At 30.6% G+C, this 27,784-nt stretch overlaps 1 protein-coding gene across 1 annotated transcript in view; it reads right to left on the reverse strand.

The window, feature by feature from the left end:
• The window catches only part of LOC132919642 (uncharacterized), a 99,095-nt gene that overhangs the window by 31,033 nt on the left and 40,278 nt on the right, over positions 1-27,784 (reverse strand). The window contains exons 3-4 of the mRNA XM_060981382.1: positions 23,874-24,712; positions 16,831-16,972 (exon numbers count right to left, since the gene is read on the reverse strand). Of these exons, the coding sequence (XP_060837365.1) occupies positions 16,831-16,972; positions 23,874-24,712 (981 nt within the window). The remainder of the gene's footprint in view (positions 1-16,830; positions 16,973-23,873; positions 24,713-27,784) is intronic.

The following is a 27,784-nucleotide window of genomic DNA, read 5'->3' on the forward strand; positions in this document are numbered from 1 at the left end:
GTAACCGCAACCGCAATACAGTAGAACATATTTTAACGTTTAAATTATAACCGAGGACGAATCTCCGTTTTCTCGGTACAAGCAGATACACAAATTTTAGTATGCATTCAAAAAAAGAAAATTCATTAAATAAAAAAAATGGTTTCGATTTCATGAACTATAGATAACTTTTTACGAAATGCACAATTCCTTCAAGTGGCTGCGACATATATACATGAATTAAACTATCAGAATGAACTTTGGACTATGATACTGCGTTTGTTCCACCGTCAACTTTTGTTTTCGAAAGAGAAAAAATTGTTTATCCATTTATTTTGTGTTACTATATTATTAACAAAGTAGTTTTTGAATATTAACTGAAAAAATGCTCAACGATAATTTTGAACTTTCCATTATGAATACCGATTTAACTTTCAAAAAGTTAAAAATTGAAGCATGAATAGTTCACAATTTATAACAGTTTAATAATAAAGTATAGACATTACGCTTAATTTTGTAGCATCAAATATACATATGTAATATTTACTCCAGTTCATTAAAAAAAATAATGATATTTCAATGCTTAATAATTGTTATTTCTATACATAGTTTTTGTGGTTTATAACATTTTTTTTTATGAAAAACTTATTGATGTAAAAATTAAATTATTTTAATGGGTGGCAATACAAGTTAAGGTTTACTAATCTGCAGTTTATTATAATATTATGACGGACGGGACGCAATTCCCCCCTGCGATGCACCGGAATACGATTTTACGACCAAAGTGTATTAATTTTCACGTTTTTAGAGATGACAATTTTATTACAAGTATTATTAATTATTATAACCACTCGTTCGAGATTATAATCAGGCTCAAGGACGGGTTATTCACATAATATAGTATTATAGGTACTAATATAATATATACTATATTATGTATAATGGGTGATCATTTTATCACGGGCTGGGTTTGATATCTCCGAAACTTGTTTTCGGTTTTTCTTATTGTATGCATATTGGAAGATTTCTTCTTTTCGTGTACACTATTTTCAAATTTTTCAATGGTGATTTCTCAACAAGTTTTTTTACAAAAGACAAACTATATTTTTTTCTTAGACGACAATGCTTAAATTCCAAATATCGAGTAAATAATAGTTCTTCGTCCCGTGAACATTCAAATTCGAGTCAATGAGTGCAAAATTATATAGCATGGGATTCCGGCGTGACTATATATAATATATTTTCTCAGTAAATACACTCAAAATGTTCATTCGTCGTCATCAATATATTATAACATAAAGGTATAAATAACGACAAATAATTATGATCAGATCACGAGAATCGACCATTAATCGAAACAAAATGACTATACGAGGAACGTATATATGCTATAAAAAAAATAATATATCTATATATTGAGGAAACTTATCGTTCGATACTTTGAAACCCCAAAATCGAAAAACATACACCAAAAACCTTCACGAACGAGACCACGGTGTATACGTCATGTATAACGTGTACCTAAGCGTGTATGTGTGTCTTGTTCGACGGGGTACGCTCGGTAAACCGGTTGATAAAACACCGCTGGGAACAGGTTTGAAAGTTGTGTAGGGGAAGGATATATACGCGATGATATTATATACACATGCATGTGTACATAAAAATACCGTACACACAGGTACGCGGTATACTTACGGTATTTTTCGAATAACTTTACACCGCGCGCATGCTTCGCTTTAAGTATATATATATATATATGTAGTATGGATTTTCATCGATCCGGAATGCCGATTCGATAATTGAGCCGTAACGGAACCGTGTCGTCGAGTCGCCGGCCGCACACAAAGTTTGCTATAATATATTTTGCTCGCTTCGAGTTTAGCGACTGCCGAACGGGGTTAACGGGTCTATCGTGATGTGATGACATATGTAATGCAATATAAAATGTGTTTCCCGCGACAATAATTCAAAACAGCCCTATAATTCGACATTTTACTTTATTATTATTGTGTGTGTGTGTGTGATCTCTGTCGCTGTCGTGCGCACGCGAATGAGTGTATACAGTAATTCGAAAGCCGCTCATCGTCATTTATTTTTTATGGCCACCCGTATAATTGATAATACCGAATAAAGTTTTGAGCGCCAAGAATGTACAAGTTTGTGACATATGTTTTGACACCAAAAAGCAGAGTGTCTATATCATAAACTGTGGTATACCTGTACATATTATAATATGTTTAGGCAACTGAATTTAAATGTATATGACGTGTACACATAATATATATCGAGACAAAATTTTTAAATTCTTTTGTACCATTCTCCCGGCTAGATTAAATTAGTTATTTTCAATGACATAAAATATGTAAAAAAAAAAAAAAAAAAATGAAAAAATACGCCTATATGAAACAAGCATCTCGCATTATTTTTTTTTTATATAATAAATCATTTTGTATACTAAGTCATTCCGGTAAAACACGATATTATTCAGATTGTACATAAACCGTTGCAGAGAGCGCGTATATTTTACGAATAAAAATCCTGCGATTTATAGTAATCCGAGCAGTTTAGAATCTGCAGCAGAAGCGAATCATAATATTATACAGTAAATTATACGACATGCCCATATTAATGTACCTGCCCAATTAATATACGTGTAATATAGGTGTAAATTTATATCTTTTTTTACACCAGTGCTGTTATTAACGTTTAAAACATACATTTGAGTTATAATAATTAATTTTTTTTTATCAAAACTCCATAAAATTGAACAAGCATGCGTAATCACGTCAACCAATATAAACAATTAGGTAGGTCTTTATTTTTAAGTAGCTATTCAGTGAATACGATCAGTCGATAGTTTAATATATTATATATGCGCTAATGTATTACCAAATATATTAATGTATAATATCAGCATGAGCCAATATAAAATATAAAATAATTGACAACAAATACTTTTGTAGAATTCAATAATATATATAAATAGAGAGAGAGAGAGACGCGAAGAGAATAAAAAGTCGATACTTCGACTGTACAGCGTAATCCGAATTCAGTACGTAAATTATCTTAAATTGAAAAAAGTATACAATAAGTGACATTACATTATATTATATTTTCTCGTTTGAATCTTCAGGATTAAAAAATACTTAATATTTTTGTATAATAGAAATCATTTATTTAAGTTTTAAACTATGTTTTAAACGTAAATCGCATTCCGATAGGTTAGGAATATATTCCTTCGATACATTTTACAATCTACAATGCTACATGTAACATGCGCTGGAAATCAATAATAAAAAAAAAAACTTTAAACATGGAATATTTAATAATAAATTAAAAAATCTTGTTAATAAGTGTTGTTGGCTGTTAAAGATATTTTGTAAAATCCGTCAAAAACTAAAAGAAAAATGAAGCGTGGAAGTTTAATACCGCGACTTAATTAATCGTACAAACCCTAAGCGCATATTAATAAACATGTATGAAAGACCAATATTAAATAAATTAAAACCTTAATAAGTAATAACTAAAACGGAAACAGAGATTTTGGACTCTGCTATCACTGTGTTTTAAATTATAATTAGGTTATTATTTTATCATTGATGCTGCTCATACGTATACGTAATTCGCGATAAACGGCTCGTCTAAAAGTATACATAGTGTATCGACGTCATCGAAAATAAACGTAAATAATTAATTTATATTACATAAGTACCTAAGTATATAATAAAATAATTACGTTTTGACCATAATTAGATCACAAAAAATCGATCAAATAATAAGGCAACAATTATGATTAAAATAAGACTTATACAATAAGACTTTATTCTAAATTATTATAATAAAAAATATATTATCAAATACAATATAGTGTATATCTATTTTGTAATAATAATAAACTTTTCTAAATATTTTTTGGATTTTTCATTTCTTATATTGTTCCTGGCGACCCGCGACCTGACGTACGAAAAAAAGAGGTAACATATTTTTTTATTAGACAATAAAGTATACCTAAAAATTAGGTGACAAATAAGAAAAACTGAATACTGTTGACAAGTATTAACCAAAACAAATAGATAAATAATATATACATATTTTTTGACTGAAAAGAAAAATCCGAATAACGAAAAAAAAATTTGTAAAATTAAAAAAAACGGTAAATCAATGTTTTGTTCTAGATAAAAGCCGAGGTACCACTACATTCGTACAAATGAAATTTGCGTAAAATAAATAAAATAGTATGCAAGTTCTACATACATAATATGGTCATCTTTACCGACTGGAGCTGATTAGCGCGCACGGGTACAATCTGAGATACAAAATCGTAAATAATTATTACCTATATAAATTACGTGTTATACACTGATGATGTGTAGGAAAATTATCAACTCTTACTTTTAACTAATTAATTTCTCTCTCTGTGTTTAATTATAGCATAAGAAAAAGTCGATTAATTGTTTTCACGCACAATATTGTGTAGGTATTCAAACCGTCGTTAATCGTGTATATCACGCATGTATACATTGTACACCATACGGATAAACGCTAATAATTAATCGAATTTACGTCTCACACACGACATGTGCATACAATACAGTTAGTATGTAGTATATTATCATAATTAACGTTTTCAAGATATCTTCACTTATACATTACATTTATGTATACATATAAAAATCCTAATGTTACACGACAGCATTATCAGTAAAATACTAAAATAGCAATATATTTTCCCAGGACCCGTGAGGTAGACGTTTAACAAGCGTACAATAAAATCATGCATCCGTATTCAGTATAATTTGCACTGTTACAATTTACAGGTATACGTTTGTCCGCTGGTAAACCTTTCGATAAAGATGAATAATAAACATCCGCGGACTGTTCATTTTCAATAACCACGCAGCTAAGCGAAAAAATTACCACTGCACGAATGGTTATTTGTATTCTCATCCTGCAGCCGTGTAAAATGTAAATAAACGAAAATTTTTAATGTCGAGGTGATAAAGATAAAAGTATATGGTTTTGTTGAAAAAAAATATATACAATTAATATTATATTTACCTCCTAAAACTACTTGAATGGTTTTTTTCTATATTTTTTATTATTTTCATTAAATCAAATACAATTTAAATGCTAATAATTAATATTATAATATACAATTAAAGTTATATGCTCGAAAAACGTTGCAACAGATTAGAATCTGTAAGTAAAATAAAATATTATGAAAATATATAATAGAATATAATAGAATATATAAATATACACACTATATAAAACGTTACATAATAACAATACATCAGGGTACATAACTACATAATAGTATATTTTAGAGGTTCTCTAATAGAGGATGTAGATTGACTAGTTTTTGATATAATAAATATATCTAAAAAATAGGCACGAACACATTAGTACGAATGAGGTCGTAAACAAACTTGTATTTACATTAATTATAATAAAATGTACATCCCTCTTTTATTTTATTTTATTTTATTTTTTATGTCCTTCCTGTGCAGATAAGGTTTAATGTGTCTCGAACAGAATTATGGAGGTTTTCAGCAACGTTTTACATAAGTTAAACTTTATTGTATATTGAATCTTTAAATAAATTTGCTCAAAATTATTTTACCACACACAATTTTCAAATGCATACAAATATATTAATTGTAATTACACTTGGTAAAATGTAATATCAGAATATGACGTTAAATCGTATAAATGTAAAATGTCATTGATTTGTTAATTAAAATGTATTATTATACTATTGAAATATAGTTGAGAAAACTTCAAACCTTTAAAGTGCAGTTAATTATTTTTCAATGGATCGAATACATTGATTTAAAAGAAAGTATACATAAATTGATAGATGTTAAATTTAAAAAAAAACATAGTATATAAAAATGTATAAGGCTTATAAAATCTATTAAATCATAACGGTCGATATTCAGAGGCCATAGGGTAATAAATAGTAATCAACTAAACCTATTTTTTTTTAATTGGAATATATTCTATAATATGAATAATCTTCTTTTTTCTTGATAAGAAGGAAAATAAATTCTATTTAACGTTTAATTATTACTGAAGACAAATGTAAGCATTTAAATTTTGTGTTCTTGATAATATAATTTATTATAACTGCAATTATAACAACACAAAAAATCTATAATCATATAAATACAATTCCTTAAAAATATTTACATATAAAACCAATTTCTATTTGAAGGACCCTTAACTGGTAACACGACTACAGTATTTTTTTTTATTTTAACTATAGGTACACCATGAGAGAAAATATTAGTAGGTATATACTCGTTCAAAATCAGAATGGCTGTGAAAAAAAAAATGAAATTACATATTATACTAAGTTTATATTATCTATAATGGATATAAACTTATATTATACAGTGAAACTATTTCCGGGTGCGTGCGCGACGTGTAGTAGTAGATATACCTAAATAATAAGTCTGTATGAGAGGACGAACACCGGTGGGAAGGGAGGGACGCCACTTATTAAGAAGCAACTCCCCCTCCCATGACCCTCTCGACAACCATCAGTTCTCGTCGCGGGACAACCGCCAAACGCGTGGGCGCCCCGGGTCAGCACGTGGACTTTACTATTTCTACTACCTCGAACCCCCCCTCCTCACCGTACGCACATTCCAATTGTCGTCGTCGTCGTCGTCTGCTGCTGCCCGGTTGCTCACCCGACGACGTTTTGTATGTTTTATTATTAAACGAAAAAAATTATTTTTTAAATATAATTCTGTCTAGCCCGTGCCCGCTATTATAATATATATATATATATTTTTACACTCGTGTCGACAGCTTCCTTTACGGCGCGGGACACCACCCTTTTCCACCCGAACCGCTCCCGGGGGACCTTGACGGACGGTAGCGCACGGCGCCCACTGAAATCCCCGAAGGCGGCGCGCACGTTTACAAGCATGAATATAGTAGTAGTCGTCGAATGTTTATTATCATTAGTATTATTATTATTATTTTAACTGCAGAGGACCTTTTTAATAATAAAATTAAAAATGTAGCTTTATTATTATTATTAACAACCATTCAAAAGACGACGATGTGCAACTGCGCGACGCAATTAAACTAAGTATATTACAGAGTAACCGTAAAACCAGTGTTGAGAACATAGCACATATTTATTGATACGTTTTCATAAGAATAAAAAAATCGACGGGAAATATCGTGGTTGCAGTCCACCGACGATGAATATAATATACCAAGTCGAATAAACGATTTAAGCAATTCATCGGAATTCGCCGCGAAAAAGTCCAGTTCGCACTTTCAAAAAGTTTCAACCAAAACCGTCACGATATCGGAATTTATAATTACTCGCAAATAAAATTATTGACGATAAGATACGTAGGTTTACGCCCCACAGTATAAAATGATAACAAGAGTGTGTCGGTACATCGAATACCTCTAAAAAAGAATCGTTCTACTGAAACGATTCAACTTGCATTTAAACAATTAAACGTATAATATCGTCGGTCTTATTACAAAGACGTCGCAGGAAAGGATGAACAGTGCACTCACCTAGTAATACATACATCATTCTCATGGACATAATACGTACGTATAGTACATATAGTACGTACGAACGTTCGCAGCGTATAATATTATGTACTTTATACGCAATATAAAGAGAGAGAGAGAGAGAGAGAGAGAGAGAGGCTGTTTTGTTAATATATATATATATGATATGATATAAGAATACAATATTATCGGGCATTCGCTGAATCCGCATACCACCCCTACTTCCTCTACAACCAATCGTTACTGCAGCGAGCCGCGAGTACACTACGCCAACCAGTGGTTGCCAATTGGGTGGGTTTTCGTTTTCGTTTGAAAACAACCAAATTTTTATGTATTTCCGTCTGTTCACATACAAAAATAATAATGTATATTTATACATCGCCGCGAATAAATAAATAAACAATAGATATAAATATATTTTATAGGTATTTTTTTTATCAAAGTATTCCGATTTTGAACCAATGCATAAGAGGGAACCGTGTAGACATTACTTTCCTTATTTGAATACATACATATAGGGTAACAGGTAATTTATAGAATCGCGAATTTTTCGTTCGGCCCGCGTTCCAACTCTCCAATAAGTATTATTATTATATATTATTATACAACCGCATGCTGTGCATCACAAAAATACCACGACACTATTAGAAAAAAAACTTTGACCACCACTGCCGCGTAAGCTGTATACACGCTGTAATCATGCACAATATAATACTATATATTACACCGTGTCCCAAGTATCGAATTGCAATAATAACGACAGTACGTATAAGTACGCGCGTGATGTATACATCATATTATGCGCAATATCACTTAACGATAGGACCTTACACAGTTACACACACGTTGTAGTAGTTCGACATTTTGTATAATAATACATATGTAGGTAATAAATTATTTGCACTGTACACTGTTATATTATTAAATACTGCAGCAGTTTGCGTTTCTTCGCCGCGTATATTTATTCATACGTTCAAATGTACATTTTTGCAAGCCCACCCTATAACGCACACGCTGTAAGTTATTCTTTTGAAATCGAAATCGTCGTTATATTTACGTTTGTTTCACTGATTACACGAGTGAATTGCCCTGCGACCGAATAAGACGCATTCGATATAGTCTCTTTAAAAAAAAAAACCTGAACGAGCGCGAAATGAAAAAATAAATTTAACTAGTTTGTATACAATATATTATATGTGTTTATACCCCCCGAATATAATACATTTAAGTGTGTACACATAATAATATATAATATATATAGTGAGGAGGATGTAAATTTAAGGACGAGGCGCCTATAAATTTATTTCCCTCGCTCTTTTACCCTTCCCTGTCTTTCGTTTGTCTGTCTAATGCGCATTTACCCGATAAGAAACAACAACAAAAAAAACACAGTTTTCGCACACAGCACCTATAACGTACAACGTTCCTTGTTTTTTTAACCAAAAAAGACGATCTCAGGATAAAAAAAAACACGAATAACGTGCATGCAGCACATACTCAACCAACTGCTGTAATAATGGCGAACAAAAGCAAAATGGTGTACGTACGAAAAACAAACGTTGATGCGCCGATGGAAATCTACGACAACTTACACAAGTTAAACACGAGATAATACCTATAAACGTATATTTATATTTACACTAAAAATAATATACATCCAAAGGATTAAAATATTTATTCTTTTAACACACAGTGACATGCATATTTGTTAGCTGCTCGACGAAAACAGACGAGAAAATTAATGAATATAATAATATTATTACTTATTACAATATATAATAATATAATGTTTATATATATATATATATATATACACACGAAGTACGGACAATAACGATTTTTTGTGTACAAAATAAGACGTATCTCCATCACACAAAATCCCCTTCCCACTCATAGCAAGAAAAAATAAGTTTCGCATAATATTTTATCATAGCAAATAGGTATATTGAAAAAATATAATTATAAATAAAAATAAATAGGAGTTAAATTAATAAAACACTAACAGAAAAAATTTGAATAAAAAATTATCCAAGTGACATCACTTGTCAGGAAATTTCCATTTAATAATAATTAAAATAATTACTGATAACTAAAATACAAATTGTTAATTTATGTATTTGTTTATAAATAGGTACCTATATGTACTGTATATAATACAAATAGATAGCTATAACTTTTAATTTAAAGAATATTTTTTTTTGTTATTAATATATTGTGGCATATTTTGTATTTAAATTAAAGTTTTTAATATACAACTAATACATAACCACAACGTGTGGAGAGCAATGGTATATTTTTTGCCCCATTTCAATTAATATCTAGCCTGAATGTATAAATAAACAACATAAAATTACCTGTAGCAATAAAAATATTATTATTAATTAGTTAATTAATTACCTAATAGTATAATTTATACCATATTAATAAAGTAATATAAATACAGAAAGTATTCTTAATATTTGTCTACTCCTGCAAATTATACGAGTCCCACGCGATACCTAAAAGTACGTTACATATATGAAACACGCTGTACTGACCTGAAACATTTGAATTATTTTAAAGCCTCATCCAAATAAATTTATGCTGTAGTAGGGGAATCTTTAAGACATGTAATAAAGTTAAACCATGAAATTCGAAAGTTTAAACATTTATTTTCGTGTTTAATTAAAATTTTGAAGTTTAATACAACCCCTAGGATACATGTGAATGTATATGCGGTTAATTGCAATTGTCAGAAAGTATAGGTCGGACGAGGGCGGTAAAATATTGTCATACCACTAAAATATAAAAACGATAATCATTTGGTTTTTAAATTAAATATTACAATATAATATTAAAAATACAATTCTCATTGCTTACGCTAGTGAACAATAATAAGCATAACATTTTTATATTACTATATATCTTTTGTAATAGAAATAGCCACAATAATTTTAATTAACTATATTTACATTTATACGGTTTGAATGTAGAACGGATTAAAAAAATGAAAAATAAATGTACATTTATTTTTAAGTTTTGAATCATTCATCTTTCTGAATGCGAGACGGTTGTTCGAAGTTATTCATCTTTCCCGTATTGTATATACTGTAAATAGGTCATAAGTATGACTGAGTGAATTTAATGAATTTTGAAACTGTAAAAGGATATAAGAATGACCAAATTATGTATATATATTTTACAATACTACCGGTACACTATACTGAATAAACGAAATTCTACTTTACACGTAGTTGTATATTTTAAGTTTATATTATCAAGGTTGAAGGGTAATAATATGTCAATTTTAGACCTAAGTTATAATATAGGTACAAAAATAGCATAATATACGATAATATTAAGTTTTTAATACACAGCACGCAGATACTTTGAAGATGATAGACGTACTTCACTGCCATCGCGGCTCCTAGGAAAATGCATTTTTTTCCTCATTTGAATGAGGCACATAGTACAATAACAGCCGCTTATACCTATTATATGATGGAGTTTGCCTAGGCGCTATTCTTTGGCAAGATATCACCAATCCCCTATAACCAGTCTGTTGAATTATGTCAGTGTGTTGGTATATGAAGTATGTAGACCCCGCGGCCGTCAGTTTATAATCTAATTATAATATTTATAATGACATGTATATTATAATACATAGAATACACGAGCGCGAGTTGTTAGTTGTTAGTGCAGGCAAGAAGCGGCCATACTAAAAAAAAAAAAAACTATCACAACACTTCGCAGTCCGCGGCGTGTTACAAAACAATTTACATAATATGTGATAATTTAAAAAAATTTCTTTTCTATACCTACGTCACACAATATACCGTATATTCTGCAGTGTTATTATTATTAAAACGTCAACAACGTACATACACTGATACACGCAAATATAGCAATGTCAATTTTATTGTTAGTCATAATGAATTTATATTTATAGGAAATTTATAAATAATAACGTGTGCGTACACATATAATATACGTTTAAGTGAACAAACCACCACCACCAGTTTGAAAGAAAAAACAAATTAAACCCGAATGTGCATTCTCAAGTTAAAAGCCACGACGCGAGTTTATCCAGCAAATTTGTATATACGCGTAAAGCCACCACACAAGATTATATGAGATTATATGTATATTAATGAATTTACGATGAATAAATAAAAAAGTATAGAGTAGATTTGTTGGTAGAAGCAAATATCGTATTATATTGTTAAATTATAGTAAATAAAAGGTGGGGGGTATAACATACAATATACTACCGAAAAATATGGTCTCGAGTTACGGGCATGCTGATCAATAGAGTACTGCGGTAGACTACGATCACTGATAATAATATATGCACCGGTCGCATGTGACGGGTGAAAAAAATTCCAATCCACAGGTATTTAATGGAATCGTCGTAAAACCGGTTTGGTGTTGAACAAAAAAAAAATCGCCAAATATTCCTCACATGACGCGAATCGTCGGTTCAATATAATTATAATATTATAATTTATAATAATGTACAGCCGAAAGTAATAATAGTTCATGTATGGTCCACGGTTTTAAATGTATATGTATACTTATATTATCGTTGCGTAATACTTGTATTGCAATATAATATAAATTTTATAATAGTATTATAGCCCGTAATATTATTTAGGTCCAGGATGATAAGCTCGTTTAATGAACGAATTCTCGAGTAGGTACAATAATTAATATCATAATTCATTTCAAAAGGTGCACATTATATATATATTCGAAAACAATTTATCATATAAATATAAGTTATAATCTAGTATACTATAAATATAACATGATATACTTTATAGGTCCTAACACACTATTAGACGTATAGATAACGAAAAATTAATTATTACGCTTACGTAAAACTACGGTAATAATTTAATAATAACAGACAGTTTAACTTGAACTCTTTCTTTTATTTCTATTTTAATTGCTACACAGGAACAACGTTACACTTGTAATAATTTCGTTGTTATTTCCGGCTACTATATATCATAATAATATGTATAGACATTATTGCAACACGCCATTATGCCAATTAAAACCGTCTACATCCTACTGAGCTCATTGTTATAGTTTAGCTCGTCATTTTTAAATGCTAGTGTACATCGTACTGTTTTATGAATGAAGTATACGAAATCGTTAATATACGCGGTGGCCGACTGACAGACAGTGAAGGCGTCAGATGATGGTGAAAAAACATACTATGTAGTTTTTAGTACTTCTCGCGTTGAAAGGAAACAAAAATATTTATTTAAATTATTTATTTGTTATTATAAATTATAAATGCAATATAATAATTATTTCTGTACACTATCTACGTGTGGAATTAACTATGACACGTAATAATACATACTTACATATTAATATTATTATGAAACAGAAAATCGAACTACGTATAAAAAATATACTGTATAAACACGATTGGAATACATTCAAGTGTCAAGAAAGAAATCAGCCATTGTTAATTATTACGGGGAAATGTTAATATAGATAACCTATGTATATGAACGAGTTTAATTAAAATATTGATACGACTATCACGGAAAATAACAATAAATTAGTTTTAACTAAACCATGATTTAAACATAAATTAATTCCATTTCCAGTCTATTTATATAAACGTGTCTTACGCATAACTCTATATAATACACAATACACATATCATATAATATTTATATTGTACAGACTAAAGAAATGCGGTCTGTAAAAGTAATAAAAGCAGAACATGTTTTAAAGACTATAAGTATAAATATGTAAAAATTAATAATTTGCAATCAATGATAATGCTGGCAATCACAAAAGTAAAAAAAAAAACTTATGGTCGATAACTTATAGGTACAATGATTGAACATTGTAATATCATCGTAATAAAGTAACAATTTACTAAACGATTTTTTTTTATTTTGGTAGGAATTTGAAAAAAAAATTAATTCGTGTGGTTATCAAGCATACAAGTGTTACACTAATCAATGATAATAATACAAATGAAAATAATAATGATAATATTATAATGAAAATCCAAATGAGCGGTATATACAGCATACAGGTGAAGGTGGCGGAGAGCGAGATTATGACGAGATGGAGAGAGAAGAAGACGCGCAGCTGTTATACGGCCGCCGAAGTATAAAAATCTAAAATGAAAGTGATGAATGAAAGGGAAACCGAACGTTGTCTGCTGTATGTTCCAACGATGGCAGTGACCGAGTGGGTAGTAGTACACGTAATAGAAGTAAATGAATGAAAAAAAAAACACAATAATTTTTGTTTTTCGGCCGGGGTGGAAAAAATTGTAAATAATAAAATCAATCCCCTCCCTCTACCGTATAGTAGTCTAGTGTGCAAACATGATAACGCGGATAAACGAAAAAAAATCGGTCACGGGGAGGGAGTGGGGAAGTGTTTTATAGGACCTAGCCAAAAACCAATGTCGTGTCCTTGATCCGTTCTCTTATAGTCGTTTCGCGCGCGCACTCGCAAGCTCGCACAAACTCGCATATTACTCACACACACTCACTTACGCGAACTTACACACACTTACACACACATACTAGCACACTCACAAGGGCGTCGGTTCGGCGATTTCATATATTTCGGCCAGCGTCAAGGCCGGTCATCATAATATCTACCAAGTCACCCGCCCCACCGACCGACCGTTATGGCACAGACCGCCATCGCCACCATAGCGTTTCCGTTCCTTTGTTGACGAAAATTCGTTGCGCAGATATGGAAACAAAGAAGGAAAGAGAACATAACAATATTATAAGGAAAATATAATAATAATAATAATAATAATAATAACAACAACAATAATAAAACTAAAATGAAAACACAGCGTCACACAATTGGCGGGGAACGGGCGCGAGGTTAGATGCACGGACGGAGAAAACGTGGGGTTTTCAGTCATACGAGTATAAACCAAATAACATTTACTTCCAGATGTTTTGCTTTCGGTAAGAAAATATTATTAGGACGTAAACGTTACGTGAGTTTCTACTGTAGTTTTCCTCGCGGTTTTCCCGTGATGCGCATAAGACAAGTCATAGAGACTATAGAGTATCTCTAATCTCTATGGTACAGGTAGGTGCAGATAAGTGACATAAAAAATCTGCACATCACACCCACAATATACAAGCGTACTATAATAGCTGTGCCGCGATATACGATCAACGTTTTCGAGTAAAAATTGTTATTTTTTGCCGACTGCAAACAACGAAGGCATTTTTTTTTTTTACGAGTATTATAGTTATCCGGCAATATTACAGACCTCGAACTTTGAGCATTACATTAATATGAATGCGAGACAAATAATAATGTAATTTGAATAACATTATGATTTTTATTATCTTCTATGCATCTCGACTGAAATTCTCGACGTCTCGTACGCGTCACATACATTCCACAAGGACAAACGGAAACTAGGAGATGACCCAACCCGAAAAACGCGCACATTGTGTATAATATTTTATATTTTATAATAACATAGTCGTACCCATATCGTATGCCGATACATAAATACCGCACCGAGTCAAAGATACGGGCTGACTCCGGATACCGTAAAATATACACGTAAATATTAATATAATACAATATTATGTGTTCTACCGGGTTATCATATTAAGTTGTTAATATTATACAGCGTGCACGCCGTTTAAAGTTCAAGACATGGCCGTCGGCGTACATTCTGATATTATTATTAACAAAACAATAGGTACAAAAACCTACACCTCGTCCGATGATATAATGAGTTGAAAGTCACATGATATAAAGTTATTTCCCGTTCAAGTCACTGATATTAATAATACTTAGCACAACTACACTTAGTACAACGGTAACATCGTCGGTACGAATATATCGAACGAACAATATCCTTCACTTCCAGAACGATGTATCCGATTAAATTTTTGTAGCGTACGGTGACCTTTCCAGACCGCGAAAACCACTAATACGAATTCTCTAGACCAACTAGCAGCTGTATAATGTTACCTCATAATACTATGTTTGCAGTCATATATCTAAAATAGAGCTTTTTTTTTGTTCAAAAATCTATATTCCCAGTGAAAACACAACACTAATCGGAATCCAAAAATGCAGTACATAATATTATAGAAATCGATTATATAATTACACTAGTGAGTATAGGGACATATCCCGGGTTTAATGACCTACAATCGAAGGTCACTACAAAATACTGTATGTATAATGTATATAATATGTGCTATTTATTATGATTTATGACCTATTTTTGCCGGATTATTATTATAAACGATTTATATTCTATACTATAAAATATATGCATTGTATATTATATAATATAATATATAATTTACAATATACCTTGTAAACTTCATATCTACTTCATCACAATTAGTCTAAGACTGAAATATTGTATAATTATTTCGTACTTGTGATAGAAAATAATCGTTGTAATAATAATGTATAACAAAACTAAAAAATTAAATACCTAATAAACTTATTTACTCAACAAAACATTTGATTTATATTTTATTCTATTCAAACCGTGCCAAGTTTTCCTGTAACAACAGTGTTTAAAAAAATTAAATTACGATAAATCAATTTATATTTGCGTAGTAACCCTAAGGTGTGATTGGAATGTGCATATTCTAAACAATTATATCACTCACACGTTTAAATTATGCTATAATAACAGCGTACACATCAAAACAATTTTGTTATGTTATAAAACTCCAAAAATCATTATGAGAACCACCACGTGAATGAATAAATTGTATCAATTAGATCACGTCGTTTAAAATTAACATTCAAAATATAAAATATAAAAACGATTACAGCGTAAATCGCAATTTTAGTATAAGTTGCTTAACCGAACTACAGACACCTACGTTATTTGACTAGGTATTAAAGCACATAAGTTATATACCACTTATAATGAACAATGAACATATTATAATTTGTTACAATAAGGCGTATTATCTATAGACTATAGGATAATATTATTATTTATCAATATGATAAGAATAAACATAAATTATTTTAATGATACTAAATAAAATATACTATTTAGCCAGAATGCTTGGAATCAACTAAAAATGCGCAAATTAAAAATATAATTCTGATTACCTACCTATGATTATACGCAAATTATTTCGAGTTAGGGAGCAACGCGATAAGACTTGTTTCATACTTTAGTAGGAGCAAATTAATTTGGCATATTTTTGTTCAAAAAAAAATATCGTTCCCACAATGCCAGTATTTACAATAATATTATAGGTATATCATGATAGCATATTATTCGATTACAACATTAGTATTTAAACTTACCGCGTCACATGTTAGCCACATCATGTGTACTTCTTTGAACCGCAGAGCAACCACTGGTACATCGGATCCGCTCACTCGGGTTCTCTGTTCCTCAAACAGCTTGCTCTTTTGTTTGCCTTGCACCAAATAGATCTGTATAGTCCTGCGTGGTATAAAAAGCTATTAGATATGCATACGGTATAAAAGATAAAATGCAAAAATAATATAATATAATGTGTGCCTCTGTTATAAAAAACACCCAATGAAATACCCAAAAAACAAAATATTCGGGATTGTTTTTCCATCTCCAAAATATGGATTTGTTAAAATGTAAAAATATTTCCTGTTCGCAAATAAATTTAAATAATGTCTTATGATTTTTATTCCAATGTATGCTATAATATTATATATATGTATATACTATGTATTCGTAAAGTAATGACTATAACCAAATAAAAATAATCATAATAATGTTATGGTTAGTAATATTGATAGTTATTATTAACACGTAAATGTATCGATACAGAAGCAACCGCATAGGCAACAGATAAACTTTTAAATAATATTTTTATAATATCAATTTAGAAACCATAAATGCCAACAATTCCGTTTTAGAAGAATCCTACTACAACTACAACGCGTTTGTTTATCCTAGCGATAACGTGATTCTTTATAAAAACTATGTATATAAATATTATACCTATCTGCATTACTTTTTATTCCATAATAAATTAAAAATGATACAGTTTTTTAAAAATTGTTATCACTTATCAGAGTTGAAGTTACATATTCTAAAGTGGAGATATTGAAAACTCAGCCTACAGCTGTCATACTCAAATATTAGAGGTCATAAGGTGGTTCGACGATAATATTTTAATAATATAAATTACGAGTATGAAGTGTCAGTCGTTCGCGGTTGAATGACGCGATACAGCGCACGACTTCACGAAATTTAGATAACGGCCGGTTATTGTTAAAATACATTTTAAAAAATAACTCAACCCAATTAGATATAATACTTCCACTTGACAGATAAACAGTATAGGTATTAAGATATCATACCAAAAAGAGTTGTATAAAGATAGAAAGAAATGGCTTTCTACATACGATGGAAATTCAAATCCAAAAATCCAGTAAAACTAGTGATACAATACAGGGCGATTATTTTATCCAACAAAATTATTTCAAAAACTATTAATATTTTTGAAAATATTTTTTTACTTAAATAATTTCCAATCGAAAATAAAACATTTAAATATATATATATATTTTTAAGATTTTTACTTTTTTGAATGACAACATACATTTTTAATTACATTTTCTGAAGAAAAATATTTTTCGGGTATTTCTATACATAAAAATCGAAATGTGGATGAGTAGTTTATAACTTATAACTTATAAGTATTTAAAGTTTAAGTGAGCGGAGTGGAGTGATACGAGTATACCTCGTAAAATATTGGTCTTCTACTCCGCTAATCTAAACTTTAAATGCTTGTAACTCAAAAACTACTCATCTCAATAATTCCGATTTGTATGTATCAAAATACTCTGAAAAATATTTTGCTTTGAAATATGGAATTAGAAATGTACGTTGTCATTCAAAAAAAAATAAAAACTTAAAAAAAATGATTTATTTAATAAAATGTAGTTGAAAAATAAGTGTTTTCAAAAACATTAATAGATTTGAAATAATGAATGTTGTTCGATAAAAGAAACACCCAGTACCTATAGTATCTAAATACCTATAAGCGTTTTGACTCGCGTCAAAGACGCTGAACCGAGACATATTATAATATTATTACAATATTATTATGGTAGAGGTGAACAAAACGTCGTTATCTATGATGTTTGCTTCGCGGTTGTTTGCCATCAAACACCGAAAGTAAGCATTATAATATTTTGATCCCACCCAAACTCTATACTAACACACGAGTAAGTATTGCTCGTTGTAAACTTTAAAACAAGTATAATAAATTCTCCAACACGTTATTATAATATAGACACTAGACAGACACATACAATGTATCCATGTATACGTATATTATTATGAAAAATAAATAAATAGGAACTATCTTTTTATATACTATCATGGAATGTCCAATTGTTTACCAAATAAATGCAACGATTTATTTTTACGACTATTTTACTTATTTGTTTCCGACCAATCGTAATCAATTAGTCGTAAAAGTGGTAAATTAAATATTAAATGTCTCCTACCTAGTATAAAATGATTTCCAGTAGAATATAATAATAATACGAGTAAAAACAGGTTTCGATTGTTGACTGACAAAATATAAAACAAATAGTGAGTGCATAAAAAAATGCATAATATATATATATATATATATATATACACTATATATACATATAATAAAGATAAATATTCTGATGGGAAAATTGTGTAGTGTGTAAACAGGTGATTTTTATGAAAGGTTATACGTGTAAACATAAAACATTTTTTTTCGTAGGTATATTATGCGCTCATTGTTCCTTTATTTTGTAATTCACGACTAAAATAATATTTCATAACTTTATAATTACAAATAGGTTATTAATTATATACTTTTTCAGAAAGCAATAAATCATAATTGCAGCAGGTACCTCTCTGTTTAAAAGATACAAGTTGCATTAGGGACATTTTAACTATACGAGTATATGAATGATGTATATATTATGCGGAAGGACGGCGATGACAACAAAAAACGCGTAACAAATAAAACTATACATTTGTCGTAAAGGTAGGTGTAATAATTAGAATTAGGAAGAGATTATATCCGAAATCCAGAATACTATATCGGCACCGTACAGACACACAGAAAATAGATCAACGGCAGTGATCAAAATCATTTATTTAATTTTCACGACCGTACTATATATATGTATTATATACGCGTCGTGATTTAGAAAATAATATATTATAATTGTTCACTAAAATATAGCCCTATAAATATTTTAACTCAGACATAACAACTCCAGTGTAATTGTCATTTGGTTACACAATTATTTTTAAATAATATATTATTATATTATCTTTCTCTTTTAAGAGAATATCATCGCAGTTTTGGTACCTACATCATAACCTAATAACCTAATGTCAGAATATCGTTTTAATTTCGAAATAATAAGTACGATCTGGCATAAAACTGTCATTATTGAAATTAAAAACAATACATTTATCTAGGGCATCACATATTATAATTTTTGTGAAATAATAAATTTTTAATTTAATAGAAAAAAATGAAATACTTTAATGTTAAATATATATTTAATGTTAGAAAAGTAAATACTAAAAATTTATGAGTTATGACCCAAATAATATTATTACTTACCGACAATTCGTGTAATGCGTAACTATTGCTCTAAAATCATTTTATACCGATATTTGTTTTATCTAGGTATACTGAGTATGTTTTGATCGATTCTTCAATAAAATTTCGTATAATCACGCAACAGCGAGCGCCACAAACAATAATAGTACAGGCACAGGATATCTTGGAAATAAGAGTATTTTCAAACACTTAAAATAATAAAGAAATGTTTTTAAGATTGCCTACACCGATCACATTTATAAATACTTGCCTTGATGTACTCTCCAGTACCGAGCATCGCAATACCACGAATAACACACACGAGAGTGGTATTATTGTGGTACATGATTTTATGACTTAAATACTAACAGAGTAACAGACACTACACTTTATAAACATTACATTACATAAAACGTTTAATTCTGCAATAAATGCACACACATTTTATACGCAGAGTAATTCACTTAGCATTGCTTAATCCTCCATTGCATAACATTTATTTCAATTCCTATTTAAGGAATTTATAGTTTAACTTAATACTATATTTTTGGATACTTAAATTTATTCATACTGTTTAAAGAGTAAACACAAACTCGATTTGGCTTAAAAAAGAACCTCATTATAGTCATTTTAAATTCTGAGCAGAGCAAAGAATTTATTGATTTTATAATACCGTGTGGTTTTTATTTTTTATTTGAAGACACTTTTAATTAAAAAAGTGTTTCAATTTTAAGCTTTGAAGTAGGTTCTGGTATCAAATTGAAACTAGTACTTTGGGGGTCAAAAGTAAAATTATCAGTATAACTTGTCGAAATAATCGGAAATCGCAAAAAAAAATTCGAACATTTTGTTAACATTTTAGTATTATTGTGAAAACAAATGTTTGATAACCATGGATAACATAGTAAAAAGTTCGACTACCTTCACTCAGAATCGTTATCCTTATACGATTATAACTGATAATCATTTGATTTAAATTTAAAATATTTATTACAGGGACCCGGTTAGATTAGGTTCCCAAACAATGATGAAGTACGCTCGATACCTGATGTAAAACAGAACACGATAACCTCATTGTTTGTTTCAACATAGTTTATCGTGAATCATAATTTTTGTCTTTTTATTTAAGATAAAAACTGTTTCGTAAATCTATTGATATTGCGGATTTTTTATAGACGGTATAAGGATTCGGTGCGCTGTTTCGGATACAACGTTTTACGCGCAAACCATTTTCGAATTTCCATATAGGTACGCATATCTATGTAGAAAATTTAAAATCCAAGTCTCTTCAATCAACCCCTTATTCCTGGTGTGCTGTAAGAAACGTCCCTACCATATATTCGTCTTACGGGTCAGGCTTTTCTCTCTTTTTTTATAAGAAAATAAAACAAATAAATAAATAAAAAACGAGCAGCGTACTCTAGCAGTAATTCACACAAACACGCATGTAGATAGAAACTCAACATTTCCCCGGGGTATGATGTGTTTGGTGCTGTTAAAAATCTTATGTTGTTAATTTAAAAAGTGTTGTTCGCTAACAGATAGGGTGAGAGGGAAATAAATATTAAATAACATTGAATATATATACTGGCTCGTATACACACACACACACACACACACACAAGTATAATATAATATTATTATTTATTATATTACAGAAAATAAACGCATTTCAGACTAAATGATTAACAGCCTGATGCATTTAATGCAAACGTATAAACGCTTGGGATATAATATAAACAACTACGCGGGACACGGGTAGTTAATTTTTCGCATAAAAAGTTTACTTAATTATACAAACGTATAAAGTAAAATTTGTTATTATTTCAACGCTAGTATTATTATATATTATATTATATATATTTCAACTTCAATGTTATTCTTTAAAAATAATTAAAATGACTAAATGAGAACAGAACCAAAGTATAATAATTGTTAAATGTAAAATGCACCTATAATGTTTAAAAATACAACTATAGTCTACAATCTATTATAAAATATAACCATAAAGGTCTCCTCCCAACAAAAACAAATAAAAACGCCAAACAAGGTACTTGGCCCAATGTAGATTTCTATTGGAAATAGCACGATATTACGCGTATGCAGTACAGAATAACTCAATGTTTAATGTTATACTTTATATTAAATACACATAATAATCGGTTTATGCAGATTATAAAACGATTTTTCGCAAATTTCATGTTGGTCGTCATCTATTGATTTGTTGTAATAAAATATTAAAATACTCATGGTCGATATGCGCTGTAAATAGTTATTTACGTCTAAAAGAAACATCTCAATAATATTATAAGCACTCTAATATCAGGTATGTAAGAATATTGTACAAAAATTATGCTGAAAAAGAGGCCACAATAGCTATTTATCTGTAAATACTATATAGCAAGCTGGATTACGCGACGGCAGAAAAAAATAATTTCTAAAAAAATTATCGTCAACTAAAAACCCGATATTCGGAGGATTGAAGACAAGATGATTATATACAACGTACCTATATTAACTTCTTCAATGTTTGATATAATACACAAATATCAAAAAAATATTGATGATTTGATAGGCAATACAAAACCATGGTGCCGTATTTACACACGTACTAGACAGTTTTGCGCCCTACAATTTGCACACATTTAAAAAAAATTAAGAGAAATTGAATGTTAGCCCACAGATATAAAAAAAAATGTATGAAACTATTATTTGGACTTTTATTCATTAGTTTAGGTATAAATGCGTAAATAAATTTTGCCTTTTAGTCTCACTAAAAAAAGTTATGATACTACTTGCAATTTTTTTTGTTCCACCAGTTTTTGCATGTTATTATACGTATTATGCTTAACATGATTGATTTCATTCTATTTATTTTTATTTCAATAATCATTAATTATTTATCTTTATCAATCGAAAATCCAATGAAAATACAGAGATCGACTCAATAAAAAAACGTATGACGTCTTGTGTGATATAAAAAATACAAAAACAAAATATACCAATGCGTTATTAATAATAGGTAATAAATAAAAAAAATATTGATTTAAAATTCAAACCACACTGTTTTGTTAATAGGTACTAGATTATCACGATTTTATTATTGACAACGAATATATCGACATGATATTAGTTGTGTAAATTTAATTCAAGTGATTTACTTATAATATTAAACTGATTCCGTATTTATCACACTTATTACACAATAATATATTATCGTTATGGTATTCTCGACATACAATAAAATTATTACATAAAACACGTTTACGCGCAAATATGATTTTCCACTCAGAAAATATTTATTATAATATGTAAACCTATTATGAATACGACAAAGTCATCAAATGAGTTACGGTCATTTATACATTAAACATATTACCTGTATGAATACGGTATTCATCTATCTTCACTAAACACACACTTTTAGGCCAACACGACGGAGAAAGAGAGACCGTAATATGGTTCTCACTCGCACGGAAGCTTCAGAACGATAACGAAAGAAACGTTTGAATAACACAGATATCAGTATTGTGTTGACTTAAGCCGGGTTCACAGCTATGTCTGTAATGTAGTGTCCAAAAAATGATCTCTAACTAACTTCCGGCAGATCGTAGTTATGGTCATAATGATTATAATGAATGACCACGGCCGATCAGAATACGATAAAAGCCACGCGACACGACAGAGACGGCGTAGCTGCAGTGAACACACGATACCACATATACCCGAGTTTAATACCAAGGAAACGGTACGTACCTAAAAACCTTGCGAGTATTGTGCGGATGGAGCGCGCTGGCCGCCACCGGGTCGAAGTACGCGGCGTGCGCCTTGAGGGCAGTCGGCGTCAGCAGATCCACGGCAGTCCGTTCTTGGTCGACCAACAGAGCCAGCGCCAACCGTTGCGTTCGCATCTGCAGCTCGGCGTGCGCCCGGCACAAAGCAGCCTGAACATTCCCGTCCACTTCCAAGGCCACTGTTTTCACCAGCGTTAGGCTGATATTGTCCAGCCTGGACTGGACGTCAGCGAACCCATACCGCTCGCGGTGGCCAACCGTCACGTCCGTGGCCGTCACTTCGTACCGGACATCCGGTACACCATCGGTCTGACCGACTGCTCTGGCCACAGCGTCGAGCACGCGGACGCCGTGCGCGTACAACGCGGCCGTCTCACATTCGGCCACCGTCGGTGGCCATGGTTCCGCCACCCGCATGTCGTCCACGTCGTCTACACCGACGAACGTGTTCCTGTACCGCCGGAATGGTAGCCGGCCGATGGCCGTCATGGTTTGCGCGAACCTGACAGCCTCGGCCAACGCGTCTGCGTACAAACGGCTGGCCCCGGCCACAGTCGCAACCATCGGAACGTCGTTAACGTTCCGAAACCCGGCGTACTCGCGAAAAGCGCCCACGGACAAGACGTCACCGTCATCGTCTTGCTCGTCGTCGTCCTGCTCGTCTTCGTCGTCCGCCACATCCGGTTCAGGTTCCCCGTCGGCGGATCCCTGTACCAGGTTGTCGTAGATGATTGATTCAATGTAGTACGATGTGCCGCCGACCACCACCGGAACTTTTCCCCTAGAGAATATGTCTTTTATCTGATAATATCGGAAAGTCAAGGAGCACAGTATAATGTACGATAATCATTAACAAATAATAATTTAAAAAATATATTTATACTTGGATGCTTTAATAAGTATATAGAGTAATACAGTAAAATCCCGTTACAACGAACTCCAGGGGACCGAATTTTATTTTCGTTATAACGAAAATTCGAATAAGCTCTTTATAAGCCCTGCTTTTCGACAGGGGACTTCTATGACTTTCGTTATAGCGGGATTTTTCGTTGTATTGGTATTCGTTGTTACGGGAATTTACTGTATATAAATATTATGTTTTATAAAAGTAATTTACAATGTATTTAATTTTTACATCAAATTAATTTATTTCATGATCTTGCAGAAAATATATAATGACGGCTTCCTCATTTATTACTTAAAGAGGAATTTTGTGAATTTTTTGAAATGAAGGTATAGGTGAATATTGATAGGCACAACTACAACAGTACACAACTGATATAAGCATAAGTCGCGATCGTATCTATAAAATACATGCCAAAATTACAATAAGTTAAGTTTTTTTACTTAACCTCGAACGCTAAAAAAATTTATTTATACAAAAGATTGTAATTTATATTGCTTGGTTAATAACAAATTAATAATATATATATATAATCAGCGGGCCGTAAAAGCATAATTGAAATTAATCAAGCGTGTACGTACACGTAATCATAAGTGCAAACAAATTAATTATTTATTTTAATACGAGGGTAGTGTAAACGCACGTAACAGATTACAAGTTAGGGTATGTCAAGTCATTGCGATTGCTCACTGTAATATTAATATACAAGACAAAACGTACTGTAATCGAAACTGAAAAATGCATGTTTTTACACGCGATAATAAGGCATGTACACAGTGTATATTATAATATTGTAGCGAGTTGAAAAGTCTCAATGAAGAATTGAGTGAAAACTTTACGCACGGGGATCGATAATTCAATGAAAATTCTGAATTAAATGCCGATCTATAATTTTATGAAACTCGCAAGTATAACATTTTGAATACCCCTCTCAAACCGTGCTACAAAGTTTCTATCTATATAACATAAGCACATATGGTTCGTTTAATGACATATGTATAATATAAAGGGTAAAGATACGAACACATCGCCAGCTATAATATAAGCATCACAATGATGGTGACCGGAAACAAAATGACCACACCGGAAAAACGCTTGCAGCATGGGTCATTCTCTGTATATATAACACCTTTTGACGCGAATTTTATAGTATGTATGATATAATATGTAAATCGTATAAAAAATAAAAAAATACGTACACACGATGTAATACCATAATGTACGATAAGTGAATAGAAAAACTCATCGAGAATATTAAACACAATTTGTATGGATTTACTCGGTTCCAAGAGCACTTAATCTCGAAAAAGTCTCTCACTCTTTTTATAATTCACTTTCATTTTAATATCGTCATCGTTTCTTATCGCAGTAAATGTTAGTTTTATTAATTAGTTTTTTCGATTCCCTCTTACAGTTTTGAAGATTACGTATATATTGTTTCATATTGTTATAATCATTTTCGTATATAGCCGACATGTAGACGCCAAAAGAAAAACTACTATCACTGTTTATTTTTTTTCCTTATTGCCAACATTAAAATCATTATTTTAACGTTGCATTTGTCATCGATTTATTATTTTAAACTCCTACTGTAGTATTTTAATTTTCGAACAACATATGTTATACGAATATACAATACACGAGATTAAAAAATATTATTTTGTAAATGTTCAATTGAATGCGATTTATAAGCTGACATGAACATCATTGATCAGATTACATTGTCAATACTCTTCCCCTCACAATTATTTCATTGGGCATTTTCCGTCGACCGAGATTAAAACAATGCATTAAAATTGTCAACCCAAGTCGATCACATAATCTCACCACAGCCTATTTTTACCCTTCACCAAATATTAATGGAATCCACTTTTAAGACTTTAAGTCGTGTTATCTAAACAAACAAAATTTATAACAAACAATACGAACAACTAAATTTTACTCACTACTTATATTGGCTGTATTTGGTAATAATATTATGTTATGATGATGAAGTGAAATAATTTTAAAATCTATACGGTAATGTCGGTAATACATATATTAATCACGTGGACAATAATATAAATTATTATATTAGGTATACGGTCTAATATGTGTAAATATATAATTAAAAATATATAAATATATATATAAATTATAAACAATTTATAAAAATACCAAATATGAATTGTATAAGACAAGTATAACAAACATTATTTAACAATACTGTTAAATTATATGATATAGTCCTTACTCCTTACATTATAAAGATACTGTATCTACCGGTTATTTGTAATTATTTTATTTATACATTTTATATGATATATATTATGAGTATTCTACATTATGGTGTTCCAAGCATAACATATATTTTAATTACATCCATACAAAAAAAAACTAGAACATTAAATAAAAATCAATACGCGACTTAACTTTAACCAAGTCTTGAATAGGCAGTGACGGCTCGTGCATATGTGTGATGGTGCGGTCGCACTCCCTACAGAAATGAACAATTTATAGTACAAATATATTTAAAAAATAAATAAGTACATATTTTAGTATAAACTATATAGTATAAACTACATTAACAAATTAACAATTAAATATATTTGTAATTATAATATCGTTACGAACTCGTGATGTTATAAATACGGGTGTACGAATAGCTATATATATGCCTATGCAACGCCGCAGCTTGTGCGACATTATGAATCGCACATAAAAATACCGGTTTTCTTTATAAAATTATACGAGTAATAATATATCATTGCGGCGACTATATTGAAGCTTATGATGTGCGGCGAATTCTGTCGCTCAAATCGGACGGCAACGACGTGTTTAATTTTGTATTATTATTTTATCATTTTAATTTTTTGTATGATGTATTAACTATTAGTTCTTTAATTTTTTCATCGCACTCCTGTGCTAAACTACTACAAGCCGCCACTGTGAATAGTTCATTGAATATAATAAATAATAATAATTTAACA

This window comes from Rhopalosiphum padi, chromosome 2 (assembly GCF_020882245.1).
Source record: "Rhopalosiphum padi isolate XX-2018 chromosome 2, ASM2088224v1, whole genome shotgun sequence".
Taxonomy (NCBI): domain Eukaryota; kingdom Metazoa; phylum Arthropoda; class Insecta; order Hemiptera; family Aphididae; genus Rhopalosiphum; species Rhopalosiphum padi.